General features: G+C 34.5%; 2 protein-coding genes across 5 annotated transcripts; one reads left to right on the forward strand and one right to left on the reverse strand.

Annotated features, from left to right (window-relative positions):
- Nucleotides 1-1,941: 1,941 nt before the first annotated feature.
- LOC142630432 (protein MICROTUBULE BINDING PROTEIN 2C) lies at nucleotides 1,942-10,196 on the forward strand. Of its 2 annotated transcripts, XM_075804429.1 has the most exons (6): nucleotides 1,964-2,395; nucleotides 2,807-2,890; nucleotides 4,611-4,967; nucleotides 7,199-7,417; nucleotides 8,146-8,267; nucleotides 9,939-10,196. In XM_075804429.1, exons 1-6 carry the CDS (start codon nucleotides 2,168-2,170, stop codon nucleotides 9,979-9,981), a joined length of 1,053 nt encoding a protein of 350 aa, XP_075660544.1. In that variant the 5' UTR covers nucleotides 1,964-2,167; the 3' UTR covers nucleotides 9,982-10,196. The 2 variants fall into 2 exon arrangements, with proteins under 2 accessions (XP_075660545.1, XP_075660544.1); XM_075804430.1 differs by lacking the exon at nucleotides 9,939-10,196 and having other exon boundaries at nucleotides 1,942-2,395; nucleotides 8,146-8,680.
- A 5,214-nt stretch (nucleotides 10,197-15,410) lies between these two features.
- LOC142630547 (protein BREAKING OF ASYMMETRY IN THE STOMATAL LINEAGE) lies at nucleotides 15,411-17,707 on the reverse strand. Of its 3 annotated transcripts, none has more exons than XM_075804544.1 (4): nucleotides 17,620-17,707; nucleotides 17,018-17,373; nucleotides 16,415-16,575; nucleotides 15,411-15,538 (listed from the first exon to the last, which is right to left on the reverse strand). In XM_075804544.1, the coding sequence occupies exons 1-4, from the start codon at nucleotides 17,705-17,707 to the stop codon at nucleotides 15,430-15,432; spliced, it is 714 nt and encodes a 237-aa protein (XP_075660659.1). In that variant the 3' UTR covers nucleotides 15,411-15,429. The 3 variants fall into 3 exon arrangements, with proteins under 3 accessions (XP_075660659.1, XP_075660658.1, XP_075660660.1); XM_075804543.1 differs by lacking the exon at nucleotides 17,620-17,707 and adding an exon at nucleotides 16,758-16,880 and having other exon boundaries at nucleotides 17,018-17,349; XM_075804545.1 differs by lacking the exon at nucleotides 17,620-17,707 and adding an exon at nucleotides 16,758-16,880 and having other exon boundaries at nucleotides 15,505-15,566; nucleotides 17,018-17,349.
- Between the last annotated feature and the right edge of the window lie 5,678 nt (nucleotides 17,708-23,385).

Consider the following 23,385-nt stretch of genomic DNA (forward strand, 5'->3'; position numbering starts at 1 on the left):
AATTTTGTTGATATATTCATTAACAAAATTTTATTTAAGTTTCACGTGTGAAAAAAAATAAAAACCCTTCATTATTGTCAAGTATTCACTTTTACTGTTATGTGTAAATTCTTTGTTTGTTTTATTGATACTTTGTTCTTTAACTGGTATGATTTATTTTATTGTATTCAGCCTTTAATTTTGTGGCAACGTTGTCTCTTATAACTGCAGTTTGTGGAGGCTGTTATTGGGTTATGAGCGGGCTCCCAGGTATATTATAGCTTTTTTTTTGAAAACCCAGGTATATTATAGCTTATTCACACTCTTGAGAATGCTTTATAATATTATATTATTTCCTTAATGAATTGCATGAATTTAATTAGGGATGCTTCATAATGGTAGTGATTTTGTGAGTATATAATGTTCAATTTTTGCAAAGACATGGAAAATACATTTAGTGAACCTGTCAATGAAGGAAATAAAGGAACTAAGGGCTCGTTTGGTACATGTGTTTAAAAACCGAAAATTGTTGTTTAAAAACATGTGTAGATATATGTGTGGGTGAAAAGGTGTGTGGAAATACATATAATATTGTTTAAAAACTGAAAATTATTATTTGAAAATACAAACCAAACACCCCATAAATTTCAATGGACACCTGAAGAAGATGATAAGTTGGTTGAGTGTTTATTGGAACTGGCTGATGATGTTAAATGGAAAGCATACAATGATTTTAAGCCTAGTTTTGCAGCTAAATTGGAGGAATTGAAATGTTAGACTATACTTTTAATGAATTTGTCACAATTTATAGTTTATATTTTGTTTTTCATTATTTATTTAGAGGAATATTTATAAAAAAAAAACTTGATATTGGATTTAATTTAAGGATAGAATGAGAAAAATAAATAATTCATTTAAAATTCCTAAGAATAAACCAAACATTATAATCTCACATTTTTAGAAATCTTATTAGATTCCCAATTAAACCAAACATATGCATAGTTACATTCCTAGACATCTAGATTGCAAGGCATCACATTCCCAGTAATTTAGGTGTCAAGAGTAATGTGGATTCTCCCGTACTAAACGCCACCTTAAACCCTTTCCCTTTTAAAAAAATTCTCAGCAATTTATAGTAACAATTTAATATTTTTTACTAGAATTCATTTTAGTTTTTTTTAAAAATTTTTCCTTCATTTATTTTAGTCCTCTAAGTTTCAAGTTTATTCAATTAAGACCTCTACATTTGCTTCTGTTAATTTTTTATTTCAATCATTAATTGAATTTTTTAATTTAAAATTTTGAAAAAAATAAAAAATATGGATAATTAACTGCAATATTTAACAAAATTTGATGAAAATACTTCAATTGAATAAACTTAAAACATAAAAGATTGAAATGAACGGAAAGCAAAATACAAAAGTCAATAGAAAGACCTTAATTAACTAAACTTTTTTTTTTTGAGGAATCAGTAATACTTATTAGAATATACGAATATGAAAGTAGTATATAGAGTTTTTTAAACAAATTTATAATATATTACATAGTCAGAATACCACTACAAAAGGGCCAAACCTTTGTAGTAGCTAGGGTTATAAGAACTAAAACTCTAACACTAACACTAACACACACAATCAATGTAGGATAAATATCCCAATTTTTTTTGAGGAAAAATAAATACTTATTTGAACACATGAACATGAAAGTTGTATATAGAATTTTTTAAACAGACTTATAATATATTATATAATCAGAGTACGACTACAAAAAAAAAATAAAAAAAAAATAAACTTGAAATTTGAAAATTTGAAATAAACGAAAAACAAAATTGGATAACTGAAATTAGTTCTAATAAACATAAAAAAGTGAGATTTGCATTCAAGCTTAAAAAAGCAAAAAAAAAAAAAAAAAAACTCATATTTTTGAGCCTTTAAAAAAGCCTCATCTAGTGGTATTTTTGATTTTTGTAGAGGTTTATGGAAAATGGAAGGGGGGTATTTTCGTAAGCCCGACATTTCGTGCAATTTCCGTTGAAGATCCATGTCCGGAAAAGCCACAAGATTTTCAAAAATCAAAACCCTCTTTTCTCTCTCTCACTCTTTACTCATACTTCTTCCCCCCACTTCAAAAAAATTCACATCTTCTTCTTTCTATAAACAAAAAGTGATCCGCAAACAAAGCCCAAAGAATGTTTGAGGCGCAGCGTTTGATGGATTTGCAAGACAATCCGAATTTCGGAGACCCAAAGTCATGGCTTTCAGGTGACAACGACAACATCAACATCAACATCAACTCGTCCCCGACTCACCTCCCAACAACTCACTCCTCACTCGCTCCAACTCCAAGTGGCAGCAATGTCGATCGCGTCCTCTTCAAAGACCTCGTCGAGATCGTCCCTCTCGTCCAGTCCCTCATCGTACTCTCTCTGATTTCTCTTTACTCCTGTTTGTTTTCCGAGAATATTGGGATAGGAAGTCAACGGAACATTTTCATTCATTTGTTTTTGTTTTTTTTTTTTTTGCAGTTTCCTTAATTGGGTTTTGTAAAGTAGGGGTTTTCCTTTGATGGGTATTTTGAAAGATGGAGAATTTGAACCCCAAAAAAATGGAAATACGTTCATTTTTTATAAGCAAAGGTTAATTATTGGTGTGTGTGGGTGTGGATTATTTGTTTATTAGTGGTATATATATGTTTTTTCTATTTTTAGTTTCATGGGTTTTAAAATATTGGGAATTTCAAGAAATTCAGAATTTGGAGTGTTTCTTTAGCAGTAACGTTGGAGCATTTGTTTGTGTTTTTGAATATTTGGAAAAATGGGATTGGTTAGGATCGGAAAGCTAGCAGTTCGTTTACGCGGCGGGGTTCAATGATCTACACAAAGACACCTTCAAGAGAGTCTTTATCCAAAAAAGTAAGATTTTATACTCTTGCTCTTGATCTGTACATTTTTTAAAGTAAATAATTAAATATACCTTGCTTGCCTTTTACTTTTGTGTAGAATTATTTGAAATTCGGGTTTTTTATGTTTGAATTTAGTCTAGAAATGTGTTGGATTTAAGATAAGAATGGGTTGCAAGTATAGAATGTTATTATTATCATTATTGTGGAACAGTCAAGAGGAAATAATGCAGTAAGTTTAATGAGGTCAAAGTGTCTAGGAAATGCACATTTGGCCCCCCTTGGTATGGCAAAGGCAAGTTGTGCATAGCAGACATAAATATAGTTGATCGGTTTTTTTTTTTTTTAAATTTTTTTTATAATAATTATTATACCTTCACAAGTTTCTGTTGTTTTGCTGGAATGTGTAAGGGTCATGACATAAATGAAGTTGAAGAGTTGATCTATATTAAAATTGTTCTATCCTTGAGATGCATTGTCATCTTTTGTGGTCATGCGTAGGATAGCATCAAGAACCTCATTTTGCAAAGAGAAAAACAAAAGGAAATTGAAATATAAGGCTTACTTTATAAATATAGAGTATGATAAGAAATTCAAGTAAAATTGAGGAGAAATTAGCCAAATGAAATAAAATACTAAATGGAATAATTTGATCACTTTGTTTTCTCAAAAATTTGATCATGAGATCTCAAAGAAGTCTGAGAAAAGCCATTTGCCCAATGTTTGGATGGAATGAGATGGTGGGAAAGGAGAGGAGAGGAAAGTAGAGAGGAAGATGGCCAGAGTGGAAATCTTCTTATAATGGAACAACCGGGATTGTCTTCTAGTCCATCTCTCTAATCCACTTCTTCCTCCAAGATAGACTACTTGTATGAAGTTAACTATCTTCCAGAAGATGGTAAATACCCCATTACTGAAGTCTACCTATCTTTTAACTCAATGCCGGTAAGAACCTTTATCATTGAAAACATCAATCACAAAGCTTACTTATAGGTTCCTCACCTTCCAAGAGTATATTCAGGCCTCAAAGTTAGATATTCAATATCTGGCCACATCCTCCTCAGCTCTCCACTCCTCTCCCCGCATCTCGCTTCATTCCAAACATACCCTTAGTTTTTTATATGGTTGTATATTTGGATAATGATTATTGAAATTTGATTTTGATGAAAATGCTTTAAGAGTGGGAACTTTTAGCAGTTAGGAAACCCAAACTCATCCATTAATTTGTTGATATGGACTAGGAGTGGTTCGCTCCTACCCCAAAGTAAGACCTGGATTCAAGTAGGTCTGAGAGAATTATCTTTTAAATCTGATTGGGTCCATTTGGTTGTTAGGTTTCAATACCAATATGTAGCCATGGTCTTTCCAAAGGGTTGGCATAATTATTAATAATTCTATACTTTGTGTTGCCTTAACAAATACTCTATCAGCGATATCTGTGTATGTATACGGTTTCTATCGTATTTATAATTGGAAGTTTTATCAAATTTAGTTATACCTTGAAGTTTATAGCTAATTGCAGATTACCAATTACAAACATAATTGCTAGCATCACATAATCTTCTTATTGTTTCTAATTGTTTTGCAATTTTTCCTTGTATATTCGAATGGCTGACTATATGTTCATAGTTTATATAGTTTGTTCTGTTGAGAAGTATCGCTTTTGCAGCAGCAAATGGATGCTGTGTTTTGATCATCAAATGTGCTGATATTGCTCTTTTTATCTGTTGAAGATAACCGAACCAAAAGGGAGGAATGCAACTCAATCCATTCCCACAAAAAAGAGAAGGGATCCAGGAGACAAGGACCACAGTAAGAATGCTAGTAATAACTTTGATGCCGAAAGCTTTTCATCCTTTTCCTCAAGGGCATCGGCTGCAGAAAAGGACAGAGAAGAGTTGGTCATGTTAAAGGAACAAGTGGAGGATCTGCAAAAGAAAATATCAGAGAAAGACGAACTTCTGAAATCTGCGGAGATTTCAAAGAATCAGATGAATGCTGTCCAAGCAAAACTTGATGAACTAAAACAGCAGGCTGAGGAAAAGGACTCTTTAATAAAGTCCACTCAGCGAAAACTATCTGATGCTAAGGTACTAAATTATTACTTATGTTGTTGTACTAGCATATTGAATCTGTCAAGTGTTTACCGTTGTGGGTGCTGACTTATGTTTTATTTTTTGACGACAGTGATTTATAAGAGAATATGCAGTTGTCTGACATGTTTTCGTTGCACTGTGATATACTTGATTAAGTTTTTCAATTGGGATCTTAAAAAATCTGACAGAAGCGTTAGGTTGAATATGAATTCAACACTTGAAGGTTTTTGTTAATCAAGGTTATAATATTAGTTTTGACATCAGTCTTGGTCTTTAGTCCAATAGTTACATAATCTTACAAAGGATTGTAAGTATGAATAACATATTGATAAAATGAGTGTAGCTTAAATTACTTTTAAGATGGATGAGAGAAAATATAGGGAAAGATAGGATTCAAAACAAGGACATTCGCTTAAAGATAGGTATGGTCTTTATTGATGAAAAGATGAGAGAGAGTTGCTTGAGATAATTTGGTCATGTTCAGAGGAGAGAGGTTAATGCACCAGAGAGAGAATGAGTTCAGTCAATTTGAGGGTACAAAAAAGGTAGAGGAGGACCAAAAATAACATTATAAAAGTAGTAAAAATAACATTTCAATTAAGGTAGTAACAAAGAGAGACTTTGGGTAGACTAGAATGGCAGAGAATAATTTATGTGCTCGACCTTGACTGTGTTGAAGATTTTGTAGCCTACCTCAAAATTTGGGACTAAGGCTTGACTGTATTGCAAGTGCAAATAACAATTTTGAAATTTTGATCTTTTAATAAATGCTCTAAAATTGCACTAAATGTTTTTGATGTTCTATGATATGATTCTTTTTTTTAAAAAATAGAGCTTCCCTCCCCCACCCCCTTAAATAAACCAGGTTTAAGAGCATTTACACCAGCTGGTGTATAATACAAAAAGTGCATAAATTTACACATTTTGACTAAAAAACTACCCACATTAGACAAACTATAATTGTGTATATATGCAAAGTTGCCACAGTAACTGTGTATATTTACACAGTTACTGTAGCTTTGTGTGTGTGTGTGTATATATATATATATATTTTTTTCCCGTTTCTCTCACTCTCTCAGTTGGTTCCTACCCAAACTAGAAATTCTCTCTCTCTCGGTTGGTTCTTCCTCACCAATCCAGAAATTTTCTCTCTTTGATTTGTCCCGAAGCCCAGAAATTAATCTCTCTCTCTCTCTCTCTCTCTCTCTAGGATCTGTTGTCAACCCAGAAGCAAATCCAAAGTAAATTTTCTCTTTTTGAGCTTTGATTTGGGTTTTGAAATGGGTTCTGGGTTTTGGCTTCGGTTTGATTATGGGATTCAGCTTCAGCTTCAGTTTGGGTAATGTGGATTTGGTGTGAGATTTCCTTGGATTTGGGTTTTTAGATTTCTTTTTTGTGTTGCTGTTGGTGTGAGTTCTGATATGGGTTTTGCTTCAACATGGGTTAGATACGGTGTTATATGTATTATGGTGGTTGTAGTGGCGGTGGTGGTAATGTTCAACCATCAACGATGGTGGTTCAATGATGGTGGTTCTTACTGTCATACAAGGCTTTGATCAAGAACTTGAACTTTCTGAGGCTTTAAGGGAATCCATGGATACCTGGGTGAATACAAGCTCGTTTTGTGGAAGTAAATCATTGGTTGAGGCATTGGAGAAGGTTAAAGTTGAAGATTTTGAAACACTATGTGTTATATGGATGGAAGATAATTTGATGTCTACTCTTTTACCTTGCTCTCATGTCTACCATGAAAATTGTATTGTGAATTGGCTTAAGCAGAGTAATCTCTGTCCATTATGTCCGTTTCAGATGCCAGTTGAATGTGTCTAATTAGCAATAAATTTGTTTCTTTTTCCATCCTTTTGAATGTAGAATCCTTGTACTTTCAAAGAAAAGAGATAGTTTGAATCTGAATTTTTTTTATTGAAGAGAAGAAAGAAAGTTGAACTGTAGAAGGAGGTAATAAAAAATAATGAAAAATGAATATTATATTGAAATAAATTTATAGAATGGATAGACTAATGTGGGTGTTTTGTAAAAGTAGCTGTGAAAAATAGAAGTAGCTGTGTAAAATAGAAAAAGTGAGTTTTTATGCTAAAATAGACAGCAAATTTTACAAAAGATTGATGCAATTGCTCTAATATACTAACAAATCAGGTAGAATACCTAGCTGCATGTTTTTGTAAAGAAAAAAAATTGAAAAATATCTCCTTTCTTTTCCACAGATTAAGCTTGCAGACAAGCAAGCTGCACTTGAAAAGATACAGTGGGAAGCAATGACATCCAACAGAGAAGTGGAAAAGCTCCAGGAAGATCTTGACTCTGTACGAGGAGAAGTTTCATCATTTATGCTGTTGTTTGAAAGCTTGACAAAGAATGATTCCGCTTCTCATACTGCTGATTATGACATAACACCAAATTATATGGATTCTCTCTCTTATGTTGTAAGCCCATAGTCTCCTTTTTTTCTTCCTTGGATATACTCTACTTTCCTTTTCTTATTAAATGGTTATTGTTACAAATGATAAACTAATGAATAGCTCAAGGGGTGGATAGCGCAATCACCTGGGGACTACACCTCATGAAGCAGAAGTCATTAGTTCGAATTTCCCCTTCCCCTTACCTTTGGGGCCAAAACATATTAAAAAGAAAAAACTTAGATCATGGGCATAAGCATAAATGCTTAGCCCATCAGGGGTGAATTCTTGTGGATTACCTAGCAATTGGCTATGGCGTGTGGGGTTAGTTGTCAGTAGGTTTGGCTAGAGGTGAGTCCAAAGGGCTCTTCAGCCCTTCTTTAGGCAGGTTCCCTCTGTTATCCAAAAAAAAAAATGTTATTAGCTAAAAATTTACGAATCTTCTGGCATTTATATATCTGTACTGCTTCATTGTATCTTTTTAGCTGGCCTTTGTGATTAATTCTCTAAATGATATATGGAGTATAGACAGGAAAAAAAAAATATAGAAAAAAGAAAAAAAAGGAGTTCTGAGGTCATGGAGAGAAATTAGAGGATGATAAGCTGGGTAAATTTTAATTGAAATAATAAGTTTCAGGAGTAGTGGCCTATATAAGTTGTTGAAAGGAATTGATTTGAGTCTGCAGAGACTTTGCTATTGAGCTTGTTGGCTGTTGTATCTTATGCAATTCTGACATTTTTGTTTGCTTAAACAGGATAATCTGGATGAGATAGAGATTCAGAGAATGGAAGAAGCAAGACAAGCTTATATTTCTGCACTAGCTGCTGCAAAAGAGAAGCAAGATGAAGAATCTATTACTGCTGCAGCCAATGCAAGGTTACATCTTCAATCATTAGTCATTAGTTCTGAAAGAAAATGTTAAGCCAGGGATTTCTTGAGCTCTTTTGAAGTATTTTTACACTAGTTCTTTAGGTATTGATAGGCTTCTCAGTGTGAAACATTGCTCTAATGCTCTCAGCAAAAAAGAAAAGAAAAGGAATCTTATTGCTTTCTCCCCACTCCCTTTGTTTCTCTCTACTTGTGTTGCTGGGCTGTTGATAATTATATCTTGATGATGTAAGTATGAAACTTTTATTGTATTTTTTCAAATATCTTTTCTATTCTTAAATGTTTATGTGAACTGATAGATGGAATATGTGCATCTGAGGTCTAGATCATTTCTGTTATGTAGATTGTTTGAAGGAGAAAACAGCTTGACAGTTGCATTATGCGCCTTGACTTGGCCAACATTTCTTCTTGTTTGAGTCATCAATTTATTTTTTATATTTGTGATGAATATTGTAGCTTTTCATAGCATTAGCACTGGATCAGTCATCAAGTTAGTTCAGCTAAAATTTTGGTAATAAACCCAGCAAAGTAAAACCAGTATTGAGCTAGTTTGTAGCCAACCAAACTAAATGTGAGCTACAATGCATAATCAAATCTGACTAGCATTGTAGATTAGCACAGAAAATATGTGTGTGTATATATATATTTCAACGTCTCTCTGTCTCCCTCATTAGTTTCTCACTCTCATCACCAATGCTAATAGGTTGTGAGGGTCATAAGGAGGTGTGGATGGTGGCGCGCTGCCGTAAGGTGTAGGGGGTGGCTGTTTTGCAGCAACAATCCTAACATTGTGGGTTGGGTTGGATTACATGAGTTTAAAATTTTGCCAATTAGAACTCGGCCTCATCTAACCCAAGCTTCATATAGACTTTACAACCCAACCTAACCCATGAACTCAGGTAAAAGAAACCCAAGGCATTGGGTTGAGTTGGATTGGATTTTCAGATAGATACGTGGGTTGCATGCACACACACCCCTACTCAACTATATTTTCAAAAATTAGTATTTTTAGAAAAGACGGGGGGGGGGGGGGGGGGGGGGTTGTGTGGGAGTGGGAGTGGGGGGTTGGTTAAGAGGGCTAATATATTAGACTAAACAAAAATAGAAAATCAGTCTATTACAAATGTAGTTGCCTAGTCAATGGCAGGAAAATTCTCCATCACATTTAGTGGGTAGTAAAAAAAAAGCACAAAAATGGAGTCCATATTAGAGCCTAACTTAGCCAATGCATCATTACACTGGTTTGCTTCTCTAAGGATGTGGTCAATCCAAGTCAAAGGTATGGCCATTAGCAGGTTCCTGCAATCAGTAACCGTAAGTAATGGTTCCAAAAAGATGATTAGAAGCAGAGCTCTTCATAAGTTGGACAGCAGACAGCATTAATTTCAATAATAATATTCATAATTCCTAGATTTGAATCAAGATTGAGCCCATCCCTCCTGGCCCAAAGCTCAGCTAAACGACTATTTGTGCAACTCCCTCTAGTGAAATCAGTTTTAACATATCTTTGCATCTAATAAATTAATTTACTATCTTTTATATTTGAATACTAGAAGACATTTCTGAAAATTAAAAGTTTAAAACAAAAACATTACGAAATTCCAATATCAAAAGTCATTAACATTAACACAACTGTATTTTTATTTGATTTGTGTGCAGCAATGGGAGAGGTGGAGTACTGGAGTTCAAACTACATATATGAGACATCAAAAGGATGTCCGTACTATTGTGTAGCACTTAAATCTCCATTCGGGTATATAGGAGTGTCAATGTTTGACTCAACTCACGAACATGATACAGGTTTTTGCAGGTTAAGATTAGGCCTTGGCGGGTTTGGGTTATAATGGGTTGACCCAAAAGTGACATGATAAGAAACGTGTCATAAGTAGGTCAACCCGCGTGACCTGCAATAGACACATTTGACACGCCAATTTATTTATGTCAATTCGAGATGACTCATTTAACACAATCTGTTTAACTCATATAATAAATAAATATTTATTTTATTTTAAATTTGTCAAATACCTTTTATATTTAACCTATATTTTAAACTTAAAAAGAAAAGTGAGTAATTAAAAAAACTTACTAGTGATATAATTGTAAATTGGAACTTTATAAACCCTAGTCATAATCAATCTACTATTTGCACAAACTCTTTGTTGGGGGTGTTTTTTCGTTGCCCACATGATATTTGGGAAGTCAAGACCGAGATTCTACTTTGGGCTTGGAATATGGCCCAAAGGTTATCGGTGAAGTGTGAAAGACCCATTTTGCTTAAGGTCCGAGTTACATCTAACAAATATCATAATAAGGCCCCAAAAATACCTCTTGCAAAGATAAACTAACACAAAGGATGATCCACTGTAATAAGTGCTTAAATAATAGTCTAGCGATAAACAAGAGAAACGTCCAGCGGTAGATGCCTAGAAAATTGATAAATGTATTTGCATTGTAAAAATTATGCATTTCTTCCATAGTCTGTTAATATAAAAGTTGGCCTGTTATAACAAGTACACAAGAAAAAAAAATGGTCCAGCAGTGAATATGACAGACCTCCATCGGTGACGTCTGATTAGTCAATAAACGTGTTTTGATAGTAAAAAATCCTATAATTTCTTTATTATTATCAATTCAACATGAGGGAATAGTTCCATAGTATCCAAGACATTATGACTTTCATCATAATAACAATAAATAAGGATTGAAGGCTTCATATTTACAAGTAAAAGAGGAAAAAAATAGAATGGAATAAAGGGAGAGAAAGAGATTCCAGCTCAGTGCAGCAAATGTTGTGGGGTATGAATGGGGTAGTGTATGCTATTTTGAGTGAGTATGTATTTAAGCTTGTGTTGGTATGATGTAGTTAATGTTGAAGCTAAGTCTTTAATGGGTAAAAGAGTTGTTTATAACTGATTAGGAAGCATTTATGAGCTTAGAATACGCAGAAAAGGAAAATGAATGTCTGAGGCTAAGTGGGTGTGGGCTAAGGGGAATGATTTATGAGCTTGGGGAGAGCTAAACCATAAGCAAAGTGACAAGAAAATCAGAAATTTCAGAGGGGTATGTGTTTTGTAGGCTGGTGTGCTTACCCTTTTATAGTAATGTATAGGGAGGTATTAATTAACAAAAGTTCAAAAACGTAGGACTGATCAGGGGGCAGAATAGCAAACTTAATTATACTAGGATTTGGCCATAAATGAGAGATTTTCTTTTGGGGCTGCCTTGCTACTATGGGTAATATGACACATGGTGAGTATTTGGGGTAATCTTGAATTAAATGCTAAGATTTCTGAGATTGTGTTCAGCCAATGGGATTAAGGTAGGTATTAAGGAGGAATCCTTGTCCTGCATTTGAGATTTGGACCCTAAGAAGTAGGATTTAACACCTTAAGCCAGGTGTCAAAGTTTAAGCCCACTTTAGAGAATAGAGGGTTCTGATGGAGATCACGATTGGCAGTAGCAGAGAGTTTGCTAGGATAAGTGGTCAACTCCTAATTTGGTTTGGAAGCTTAGTTGCTTCTTGAGATGATCTTCAGCAAAAGACATAACTGAATGGAGTTCTCCAGCTGAATTAGTTTGCACACATAGACTATTTAGGCTGAAACTTCATGTTGGGCTTGGCCATGAGGGTTGAGTATTTTGGTGGGCCTCTAACTTGATGGTTTTCCCCACTTGGGCCTATCCTTTTATTTTCTCTTTGTGAGCTTTAAAAAATGAACAAAACTACCATATATTGCCATGAATTTTTATTCCACATGGGCTTTAGTTGTTAGTAAAAATGAAATGTATTCGTGAGGTTTAATCAATATTTATAATAGGTTTTGGGTAATAATTTTCATGGGCATTAAATAACAATTTGAATGGTTTCTCATAATTTTTACCATGAATTATTTTGTAAATGATATTTTCTTTGAGGCTTTTAAATAATGACCTCCAATGTTTCTTGAGAATAATATCTACCATGAGTTTTAAATAGAGAAGATATTCATGGGTTTCAAATAAAATATGGTAACAATCACTAAAGTGAAATAATGTGATATTAGCATGGTTTTTTTATTTTTATTTTTTATTATTATAATATGCTTGTTAGGTGAATAATTGTCATGAGTTTTGGAAATAAATATTATGAATGTTGTGATGTAAGATAGATAGTGAACATATGTTCTTATACGAATTCCATGAGCTTGTAGTATGTTATGAAATAAATAGATGTCATGGGTCTAAGATAAATAATCATGATTTTCCATGGGCTTTTATGAGATGATTGCCATGGGTTTTGAAAATGAATAATTGATATAAATTTCAGGAGCTTCTAATATTTTAGTAATAGGTTTAAGAATTTAAGGTATTGTTCATTATTGGACTTTAAATGAATTACTCATAATATGATATTTTGCCAAGTATTAATAACCTTGGGCTTTAAAATAGTGTCAATGTAAATTGAGTTTTAAATATTGTCAGAGAGAACTGGGTTTTTTATGTTGCCAGTGAGAATTGAGTTTTTAATATTGTCTATGAGAATTGGGCTTTTTGATATTGCCAATGAGAACTGGACTTTTTGATATTGCCAGTAAGAACTGGACTTTTTGATATTGCCAGTAAGAGCCGAGCTTTTTGATATGGCTAGTGAGAACTGGACTTTTTTGATATAGCTAGTGAGAACTGGGCTTTTTCATATTGCCAGTGAGAATTGGGTTTTATGATATTGCCAACGTAAGTTGAGCTTTTGATATTGCTAATGAAAATTGGGCTTTGATGGTGCTATGGAGCAATGGGCTTTTGATGGTTCCATGTAGCAACGAGCTTTTGATTGTGCTGTGTAGCAACGGGCTTTGATAAATCGCCATGGGTTTAAACCATGGGCTTTGATTATGGATTTGAATTCCATTAATAAAATTGTTTGGCCATGGACTTAAATCATAGGCTTTTCAAAAATTGCCAAGCATATGTACCATTGGGCTTTAAATAGAATTGGATTTGTGCATTGGACTTGTAGGACCGGTTTTAGACTTAGCTAAATAATGATAATAAAATTGGATAAAATATGAGTTTTTTAGGTTTTTTGTAATAGTTTATATTATGACCCAATTTAGATAATAAGATATGAAATATTTGTGGTTAACATAATAACAGGGCAAAAAATATTTGTGAAAGCCCCATAACTTATTAGTGATGTTTGAAAATAAATAGGTGGTACTTAAATAAAATTAAGTGTAAAAAAAAAGTACCCTAACACTCTTTCAATATTGATACTTAGCATTTGATGAGTTCTGTGAATGTTATATTTTTGTTGAATTATTTTATTTTGAATTTGGGTTGAAGTGTGTGCACTTCTTTCGGCATGTAAAGAACTTATTTCTAGATGGATGTTAAATTTGTATTAAACTATGTTATTTTGAATGTGGGTTGAAGACTAGAAGTGTATGCATTACTTTCAGGATGTAAAGAGAACTTGTTTTTATATAGATGTTATATTTAATATTAAGCAGATTAAAATGGGTTGTGTCATATTCGTGTCAACCCAACATGACTCGTTTATTAAGTGTGTTAAGTGGGTTGGGTCGTGTCAACCTGTTTCATTAATAGGTCAGGTTAGAGTTGAAGAGCCATGACATGATTATTAAATAGATCAAATTTGGGTTGAGGCATTTAGTTGAATACTCCTACCTCAGCATGACACAAACTTGACACGCTAATTGTGCATGTGATAAATATAATATAAAATTGAAATTCTTTGACTTTTAGTTGACTTTATAATATTGTGCCACATCGGCTTTTGAGTCCTAACAATTTTACATTTCATTATTCTCATATATATATATATATTTTAATTGAATTTCAATTCCATTCCATAATTAAACCATCCACTAGAATCTCGATACATCATATTTTCTTTTAATAATATAATATATAATTTCATATTTAAACATAATCATAATAAATGTCTAATGATATAATATTTAAATCCATATAAAACACAATCACAATAAATGCATATTAATAGTTACCATAATTATGAAATTTCATCATTATGAAATTTCATAATTAGACAATAATAATAATAATAATAATAACAATAATAAAAGAGGGAAAAATAATAATATTTATGTTAAAATTCCTAGTATATATAAAACAAAAACATTTTCCTTTTGATTGATTAAATAATATTATGTCATATAAGCTTTTAAGACCTCATAATTTTACCGTAATTGAATCTAAATTTCATTATGAATTTAGACTTTACATTAAAATATTGGTGGATTTCAGTTAGCTTAATTAGAAAATCTCTAATACTTAATTAACCAAACAAACTATAGATATCTTTAGCAATATCTTTTTCTGTCATACTCGAAGATTAGACAACTCTGTAGTTCATAATCTAGTTAAACATGCTAGTAGTTTAACTGTGTGGATGGAGGATGTTCATCCACACCTTCATCATGTACTTCTAGTAGATTATGGCTGAATTTATATTTAATGAAGTTCCTCGATTTTCTTCTTAAAAAAAAAAAAAAGAAGAAGAAGAAGAAGAAGAAGAAGAAGAAATGACTATTAACATATTCAAATTTAATATTTAAACAAAAAAAAAAGAAAAAAGAAAAAAAAATCATAACATCTTAAACTTTGCACGGGTTACATACTGTGCAAATTGCAATCCGCTGCTAAGTAGGTAACTCAACTTCTTTGGAATGTCCAAAAAAACTTCAGTTGGACCAGTTGGCAAATTTATTCAGCTTAAATGGTGTGTGCCAACTTAATTAGGTTCAATACTTGGGGCCTAGAGGCATGGCTCTCGTCGGCAGCTTTGACTTCCCTCATTAATCATATCAAATGCCATATTGTTTGGCATAAATTTTGGAACTACCTTCTTTTTTTTTTCCTGCTTTTGAAAAGCAATGTTTATGTGGCTTTTGGCTGTCAAACACAGGAAATATACATCCAAAATTCCAATCGTACGAGTAGGTTCATGAACTAAGAGTTAAAACTTAAAAGTGGGATATTCACATATGATTAAACATCTTAAAATCATTTCTATTTGTACGAATGAATGATAAGTACAAGTAGTTTCTTGAAGTTCAATCCAATCCTATGTGAGACAAAATTGAGGGAGAGTGGAAGAGAAGGAGGAAAGAGACAGAGACAGCAAACTTCAGAATTTACAACACTGAAAGCCCACAAAACGGGCCTTGTGCTTCCTTAACTGCAGGCCCTCTGATTTTGGCATCTGCACTGGACTACCCATCCATTCCCAACCCAACCTGCATGGTTTCACCAACTTCATGACAACTACAATAGCAACAATGTTAGGGGATAACATTTTTTCACAACTTACTAAAGCGAAAGGTTGTAATTGAAATAACATTACTTTTACATAAACTTAACACTGACACCCAGGGACGAAGCCAGGTAAGGGCCCGACCCCTTATCTTTTAGAAAAAATAAAAAGTAGGTATATTATCTACAACTTTATATTTGACCCACTCCCTACAATTTTACATTGATTGCATTATAAAAGCATTTTCATCCATTGTTATGAAATAACATAAGGCCCAAATTTGGCCAATTAACCCAAAATACACCCACATATGTAATATTGTTCAAAAATAAATTTGTGCAATTATAACGGTCTAAATTTACACTGTTACTGTAGCTATGCAAATGAATAATTTAGTCATTCTTTAGATTGAGGGTAGTGGGCTTTGGTTGAGGAAGAGAGAGATTCTATTTGAGATAATAATAAAAAATTGATGAGGAAACAAATTTTAATTAAATGTACTGTGAAATATATAATTTCTTTTGGGGTGTTTTGAAAATAAGTAGGTAAAATAGAAAAAATAGTTTTTTATGTGAACATAGACTAATTTTTGCAAGAGCTTATAGGATGTGTCCGTGTCTTTTGTCTTTGTTGAGAGTTGGTTAATACTAAATGATGTGTATTTTTTTTTGCTTATAATCCAGCCAGTAATTCAAAATCCTGACTTTGTCCCTATTGACGTCTTTTGTATTATACACCAATTACAATATATCACATTAGTAGTTGTGAAAAATATTGTTCCTAAACTTATTGATAACTATATATAACTTGGATTAACCACATGAAATTTAGAAACAACAACAAAGAATTTTGAACTTACACAGGGAAGGCAAAAGAGCGTGAACTGCCATCTGATAGATTGGATTCACTTGATTCTACTGATACCAGGCCACGGTCTTCAACCTCCTCACTTTGATATCTCCTTCTGAATCCATGTGTAGGCGATTCTGTATCGAAGTATATGCAATCTTCTTCCTCATCCTACCAACAACAACAACAGCAATAATAAAAATATCAAATTATATTTTCAAGTCCCATTCTAATTAACATGAAAATAATGATGGTGAAGGTAGGGAATCTATGTCAAACTCTTTGTTACAACCTTCATAAAAAAGACACTTTTTATCCAATGGGAATTCAACAGAAAAAAGGCACTACTATACCTTTTGGTCAGAGGTCCTTACATCTCCATCATTTGTAGGGAAAATATCTTGTCCATCTCTCTTCAACTTTTCCTCATTGCTATACCTTTCTACAACTGTTTTGGCTTCGTCAACATAATTAAGCTGTTTGTCCAAAACCAAAGAAATAAACAATGTCATCAATCACATCAATCAAAAGTAGATATTTTTTTTCTTTCTAACTTTTGTTTTCTGCTTTTCTTGTCTCAACTTTAGGACATAGACTCAGCACTGTTGCTAACCTTTCGGTTTACAGGTCTTGAATTTCTGGGCGTGCAGTCAAAGGGTTTGGAAGTTTCTGGCTTTCCATCTTTGACTACATCAAATGCTCCATCCTCTCTAAAGCAGAATACTATGTATTCTTCATCTGAAAAATGAGGCCAACGTGCTTCATCAGCAACATTTTCAACTGGAATGTTGTTGCTGGAGTCCTTAGGTTGTTGTGTGGAACTGAGTTTTGATCGTTTCTCTTTGCTGCGTTTTTTGTGCCATGACATTTTTTTGTTATTCTGATTGACTTTACTATCACCCTTTTTGTCGAAAGACATATTTTTCACTGGTTGAGGTGATGAAGAGCGATATGTATTTGGTTCATCATCTGTGAAAGAAATATATGACAATTCAATCAAAATGAAGGGAAGGAATTGTAATCAATTGCCAATATGGTCAAACATGTTATGAATGAAAGAATACTTTAACAAGCCTCATAAAAAAAAAAGCTAAAAATTAATAATGGACTTTTATGGTTATAATGATTTTCACTTCTGATAGAGAAAAGATTATCACCCAGCAAGAAAGAAACTTCAAAAAAGAAAAGATAATAGAGGGAGTTCTTATTGGTTACCTATAGGAAACCTGCAAGCCAAGAAACAAGAAGCCCAGTCCCTCACTCTCCATCTGACAAACCTTGGAATTGTCCATGGTGTGCACATTTTGTACCTTCTTTAATGTTATGGTTTAATTGTGGTCTTTCAAAAACAGTTTAATGATCAGAGAGAAAGAAATGAAGAGAGAAGGGAATTGGCCAATTGGGTTTCTGGGAGAGGGAAATGACCATTTGAATTTGAAAAAGGGACTGCATGACCAAGGGAGTTACAGTGTTAAACCCATAATGAGTAATGAGTCAGTTATGTTCTCTATACATGGTAAAAAGGAGAGAAATTTGTGGAGTCCCAGTTGACAACTGTCCACAATTTTGTTCTTAACTGTCGAAAACATAAATTTCAATTCTTATTCATTATTAATTTCAATGAATAGTTGGGAAAATGAAAAACTCATGAATGATAACAAATAAACATTTACTTCAAATGATAATTGATAAATAAATTAGGATAAGACTGCGTTTCACCTCAATGATGAGATTTTTGTTTTTTTTTCATTTTTATAGATACAACAATTAATACCGATGATGAATTAGTGACTAGTTGACTACATGGCTAAACCTGGAAATAATGAGCTCGAAGGAAGCCATAAATCTTGTATACAAAATATTTTCCTAGCATTTTGCACCACTTTGAATATGGCATGTTGTGATTAATGTATACTAAAAGCGGGATCAATGGTAAACTAATGTGTAAAATTGATACTCCAATCATAACTTATTACATTACATTGTTACCAAAAAATTTATGGTTCTAATATCACTAGGAAAGAAGACCTTTGGACACCTGAAAAAGGAAAGATGATGGTTTGGCGGCACTAACCTAAGCACTCTGATGCTTAATAGAAAATTCCTAGGTACTACTAGAACACGGAAAAATAGTGCTCTCTCGTTTTATATACATGGTGGATTCTACCATGAATTTAATAAATGAACCCCATCATAAATTTAATAAGTGGACTCTAAAATGAATGTGAGAGGAGGGAGTACCATTTTCCATACTTAGGAAGTACCATTTTCCGTACTTTGGAAGTACCTAAGAATTACTCTTACTTAGTAATCTCCCAAGAATATTATATAGATTATCTAAACTACTATTTAAGGGGCTTCCTCAGTTTGGGATCCTCATTTTTTTTTGTTCAAAAATGTTCTTACACTCCTATGTTTAAGTAAAAACAAAATTAAAAGACAATCCGGTAAAAATACAATTCTAACTCTCACTAAAACATTGCTTAAAAAATAGGGTCACTTTACTGTTGATTTTCAAATTTCTTTATCTACTTATAAATTAGGTTCTCAAAATAAAAATTATATAAAAAAAATAAAGACACAAGTTTTTTTTTTGGCTATAAAATAGGACCACTAAGCCCAATGTTTTTACTTTTTTTTTTCTTCTCCCTTTTTTCTCTTTTATCAAGACTTAAATGTCTCTCTCTCTCTCTCTTCCGGTTTCCTTCTTCTAAATTCTAACCCCACATTTTTTTTTGGTTTTTGGTTTTATTTTTTCAAATCTCTTTTTCTTTATTTTTGAATTATTAAAAAAATGTGATTTTTAATGTACTCCCTTTTTTCTTTTTGATGATTTATTTATTTATGTATGTTGGTGTGTGGTTTAATTGGATAAAAGAGAGAAACGTCTCAAATTGAGATTAATGAAAAATTATGATACTAATAAAAAAAGCTCCATCACATGCGTGAAGCGTGTGTAATGAGGCTAGTGTAATATAATAGTTGTCTCATACTTAATTCTGGCGGAAGTACTATGAAATTTTAGGGTTGATTATGGCACAGGCTACTCCTTAATTTTAGCCATAGCCTTGTTTGTGGTCAAAAGGGTGTTGATTTCACTATCATGGGCAAGATTGGGGGAATTACCTTAATAATGGCAAGGGTTTCAGCCTCTAGTAATTAAGTCATTCGGTTATTGGATTATCCCTTCTTTGCTCCTCAAGTTGAAAGAGTATAGGATAAAATGGTAGAGCTCCCATATTTCCAATTGAGAAGATCGTTCATATAACTGGGTTTGTCCAACCAAGCATTTAATTGACCATACGATCGGATGATCTTGTCCTATCAAATAATACAAATCTCTACACCATAAACAACATGTATAACTTTTAAAATTTGTTTAAATTCACGAAGTAATATGCAATTAATATTATTATTGAATAATAATAATAATTGTGGGGTACAACAATTTAATAAGATAGTAATGCCACATGTCATGTCCGCGGCCGAGGAGTCCAATGTAGTTTCGAGGAGACCATCCCCTCAGATAGTGAGGCCAGGGTGGCGAGCTCTAGCCACATCAATGGCACATCATCAGAGGAGGCCACGCTATAAGGGAAGAACCCCAGGGAGGGGGCCAAACCTGTTGTGTCTGCAGGGATGGGAGCTACCACCACATTAATTGCATCCCACCAAACCCTCTAGCCACATTTATGTGGAGAGGACCCCTGAATAGTGTTGTCTTGGTTGCCGCAACTCACAGAAGACTTGGAAAGGTGTCTGATGGAACAAGCACTCAAGTAGTGGCCTGCATGATTAACAAATAGAGGGCCAAGATTAATGGAGAGATGCTATATAATGCAAGGGATCCTCCAGGTTAGAGGGATCTGAAAAATTGTGGAAGAAGACACTGTAGCAACCTAGAACAGAAATTGTAAACAAGTCTGACGAAATATATTCAAGAACTACTCTCCTCAGACTTTGCCGAGGAGAGATTTTCTTTGCATACAGCTTAATTTTCTTTACTTCCCTACTAGCCTTAATCCACTGTGCGCATTGATTCTTCCATTGAAACCCAGCCTATAAGCCTACTCTCTACAAATTCATTGTGTTGGGCTCTCTAGGCCCTAGTCCTGTTGCCTTTTGGGCCTAGGATCCAAAACTAGCCCTTACAATTGGCACCGTCTATGGAAAAAACTTGAGCTTTAGTAAAATCAACGTTTAGCAATGGTAGGTTTGGGGCCTGACTGGGAAGAATCTGTTGGCTCCCAACGTCAAGATCATTTTCTCAATCTTGAGTGGAGAAGGGATCGGGAGGTTAGCGTGCACACCACACGTACAAGTAACAACTAGTCTCGAGGTGGGAGTCACGTCTCTCACGAGGAAAATACTAGGAGCCTGCAGCTGGAGATAGACTGTTTGCATAGGAAGTTACGTCGTGAGCGACGCAGAGGAACTCCTTCGAGTTTTGGCCATTCTTCTTATGATAATGGCGATAATAGCTACCGGCCTAGATCGAGGACTCCTCCCAACGAGTCTTTTTCATGTGACGAAGAGCTCCGTGATAGGCAGAGAGGGAAGAGTTCGTCTTGCGAGGGCCTGAGCAACGATGCTATGATCAGAGCCCTGAATTAGATCTCCAAGTCACCCTTCACCCGTAGGATTGAGATAGGAAGGCTTCCTTGACGGTTCACTTAGTTGACGTTCACCATGTACAATGGCAAAACGGATCTTATCGAGCATGTTAACCTCTTCAACTAGAGAATGGTTGTTCACTCGAAGAATGAGACCTTGATGTGCAAGGTATTCCCATCGAGTCTGGGGCCCATAGTGATGAGATGGTTTGATGGCCTGAGGGAAGACTCTATTAACTCCTTTAAGGAGCTTACAAGGGCCTTGGGATCTTGGTTCGTCACTTATAGTAGAGTTCCTTGGCTTTTGGAGTCCCTGTTGTCCATGGCTATGTGAGAAGGAGAAACCTTGAAGACATATTCTAACAGATACTGGGAGATGTTTAACAGGATAGATGAGAATTTCGATGATGTGGCTATAAGGACGTTCAAGGTTGGCCTACTTGCTGAGCACGATTTGAGGAAATCTTTGACTGGGAAACCTGTTGAGAGTGTGTGTCAGCTCATGGACCGTATTGACAAATACAAGTAGGTCGAGGAAGATCAACAACAAGAAAAAGGGAAAGCTAAGGTGGTCCCTCAGGATAGAAGGGATTTTAGGTCGATCGATACAACAATAACTGTTCTCAGAGAGATTTTGCTTGGCAATCTGCATTGACAGCTGCCCAAGTGGTGAACACAGTGTTCTGAGAGCTAATACATCAAATTCTGGAGAAAATTAAGAATAAACCATACTTTCAATGGCCAAATAAGATGGGAGGAGATCCCGCGAAGCGCAACCAAAGCCTTTATTGCCAAACCACCAAGAGCAAGGACACACCACAGAAGACTATAGGACTTTGTGGCTGTTGCCGACTAGGGTTTATAGCAATCAAAGGTGCCAGTTTGGTTTGCGGACGTGGTAGTAGCAGAGGCAGAGTGTGAATAGCTAGAAAGAGTTGTTGTTGGTGATAACGAGGGCAAGTTCTTCCAAATTGGAGTTCAGTTGCTTCCCCAAGAGAAAGGAGGTGCTAATAATGTTTCTTAGGAATAACCTCGACGTGTTTGCGTGGAGCGCCTATGAAGCTCCTGGGGTGGATCCTAGCTTCATTTACCATCACTTGAACCTCAATCCATCTGTCACCCCCAAAAGGCAACCATCTCGGCGTTCCTCTAAGGAGCATTCTGAGGCCGTTAGGGAGGAAATGATCAAGCTCAAGCAGGTCGGGGCTATTAAAGAGGTATTTTACCTCGAGTGGTAGGCCAATACAGTGGTAGTGGAGAAGAAAAGCAGGAGGTGGTGAGTATGTGTGGACTTCACAGACCTAAATAAGGCCTGCCCAAAGGATCCCTTCCCCATGCCTCGGATAGACCAGTTGGTGGATGCGACTGCGGGCCACCCTCTATGTGCTTCTTAGACACCTTTTAAGGATACCACTAGATACCGTTAGCTTTGGATGATTAGGAGAAGACAGCTTTTGTTATGCCTACGGGAAACTACCACTACAAGGCAGTGAAGTTTATTTTGTACCGTATCGGTCGGTATGGCCAAAATATATCATTCCGACGACCAAACCAGTACAGGTGACCCCTCCATTTCGTACCGCCTTTTATGCTGGACTGTTTCGGGTGATTTCGGCTGTTTCGAGGCGTTTCGGTCATTCCGGCTGAAATATTATTTTCCGGCCGAAATCATTTTTGCTTGCAAAAACCCGTAGATCTGTGACATTGAGACAATGATGAAGTTCTGGCAGAGCCTACCGCTGCATCATGGCCTCGTTCTGTTAGTACAGAATCTCTCGTTCTTACTTTTTTTTTTTTTTTTCCCGTATTCTCCTCTTCTTCGCTTAACACCAGCCTTCTCATCTCTGACTCTGTGCGTTTGGCTTCTCAATGCATTTTCAAAACTTGTGGCTATGTTTATCCTTTTGAAAATAACATGTGGTTGTGGTAAAAGTTAAACCAAGGCATTGAATTCTAAATAGAATTCATGTGAGTTTGGTGGGTCCTTAACAGTTTGACTCATTTACAATTGTTCCAAAGTTTTTTTATTTTTTATTTTTTTTATTATATATAATGATTAAATAATTTAGATTTATATGTGATGGATTGGGCCATTGTAGAAGGCTAATGATGAATTGGGCTATATATATATAATTTATAATTTATATCTTTGCTAAATAACTTTTTAAAAACTTTAAACTTATAAATTTTCTTTGCTAGTATATATATAAAAATTATTAGGGTCCTAATGAGTGTGTGTTTATATATATATATATATAAAATAGCGATAAACTCGAAACGGTATACCGGTATTGACCGGTACCCGAAATATATCGTACCGCTGGCCAAACCAGAACAGCTTCTAGTACGGTATTGACTTCCTTGCTAC

The sequence above is a fragment of the Castanea sativa genome, chromosome 4 (assembly GCF_040712315.1).
Source record: "Castanea sativa cultivar Marrone di Chiusa Pesio chromosome 4, ASM4071231v1".
Lineage (NCBI taxonomy): Eukaryota > Viridiplantae > Streptophyta > Magnoliopsida > Fagales > Fagaceae > Castanea > Castanea sativa.